This window comes from Acomys minous (genome assembly GCF_964271855.1).
Source record: "Acomys minous genome assembly, chromosome: 2".
NCBI lineage: Eukaryota > Metazoa > Chordata > Mammalia > Rodentia > Muridae > Acomys > Acomys minous.
Window position 1 is genome coordinate 120,254,906 of NC_140484.1, and position 1,459 is coordinate 120,256,364.

General features: G+C 42.8%; 1 protein-coding gene across 1 annotated transcript; it reads right to left on the reverse strand.

Annotated features, from left to right (window-relative positions):
- Positions 1–208: 208 nt before the first annotated feature.
- OR6F1 (olfactory receptor family 6 subfamily F member 1) lies at positions 209–1,150 on the reverse strand (the record flags this gene model as incomplete). The annotated part of the gene is made up of 1 exon (XM_084748139.1): positions 209–1,150. One exon carries the CDS (start codon positions 1,148–1,150, stop codon positions 209–211), a length of 942 nt encoding a protein of 313 aa, XP_084604265.1.
- Positions 1,151–1,459: the final 309 nt, after the last annotated feature.

Below are 1,459 nucleotides of genomic sequence, written 5' to 3' on the forward strand. Positions count from 1 at the left end.
TTGGAAGAGAAATTGTGTCTTAATATAAATGTACATTCTGATTTCTGTTATAGTTTTGTTTAAACATTTCTAAGTCTTCAAATGTGACATCTCACACACATGACTTTATGAAAGTATTCATACAAGTGATAAAATATGTTAATGAAGTAGCAGACATTGTTTCTGTGATAGAGACCATTTGCAATACATCCAAGGCACTTCAGGAAATTTAGATTCTCCTCCATTTCTTCAGGAAAGTTTCTCTGACTTCCTTGTTCCGAAGGGTATAAATGAAGGGATTTAGAACTGGTGTCACCACTGTATTGAGGACATGAACAGTTTTGGTCAGATCCAAATCGTCTTTGATGGAAGTTCGAACATGAAGGAAGATTGTAGACCCATACCAAATGAGAACCACAGTGAGGTGGGAGGAACAGGTGGAGAAAGCTTTTCTGCGGCCGCTGGAAGAAGGGATCCTCAGAATGGTGCTGATGATGTAGACATAGGAGATCAGAGTAATGAGGAAGGAACTCAGGATAACCACAAAAGCTATCACAAAAGCCACGATCTCCACTGCCTGAGTGCTGGTACAGGCCAGGGCAATCCAGGGTGCGATGTCACAGAAGAAATGATTGATGGTATGAGGGCCACAGAAAGATAAGGTACTGATGAGGGCTGCAGGCAGAGAAATGGCCAGAAAACCACAAATCCAGGAGATAAGGGCCAGCTGCGCTGAGAGCAAGCTATTCATGATAGCCTGGTAGTGGAGAGGAGAACAAATGGCAAGGTAGCGGTCATAAGCCATAGCTGCCAAGAGGAAGTATTCTGTGCATCCTAATGAGAAAACTAGATACATCTGCAAAAGACACCCTGAAAATGATATGGTCTGACTCCTCCCCACAAGGATGGCTAGAGCTTTCGGGACTGCAGCTGTGGTGTACCAGATCTCCAAGAAAGACAGATTGCTCAGAAAGAAATACATGGGTGTGTGTAACTGGTGGGAAGTACTGACTAATATCAAGATTGCTGCATTGCCACCGATGGTGAGGAGGTACATCACCAGAAAAAGCATGAAAAGAGAAAGCTGGAGGTGGTATGACCCAGGGAACCCCAACAGGAGAAAGTCCTGGGCTAGAGTCCCATTCTCTCTGATCACTGTGCTGATTTTCATACTAGAAACACTTTCCTCATTGAGGCCTTTATCCCACTAGTGCAGTCCTAGAAAGGTGAAAAGAAATGAAATCAGAAAAACTTGGTGTTTGAATCAGGAAACATGTGTTACCGTTGCCAACTAATGCAGGAAATTGATGTACAAAGATTTTCTAACAGTTCGTTCGCTAAGGCCAGGTTGATAACTCCACTATAGATTGCTTTGGGGGTTATCTTGAGTTCCGTATGTAATTCATGCCTCTGTTTGTCTCCTCTTGTTCCAAGCCTTCAAAAGCCTAAGTGTTTCAAAATGACTCATACTGATATCTGT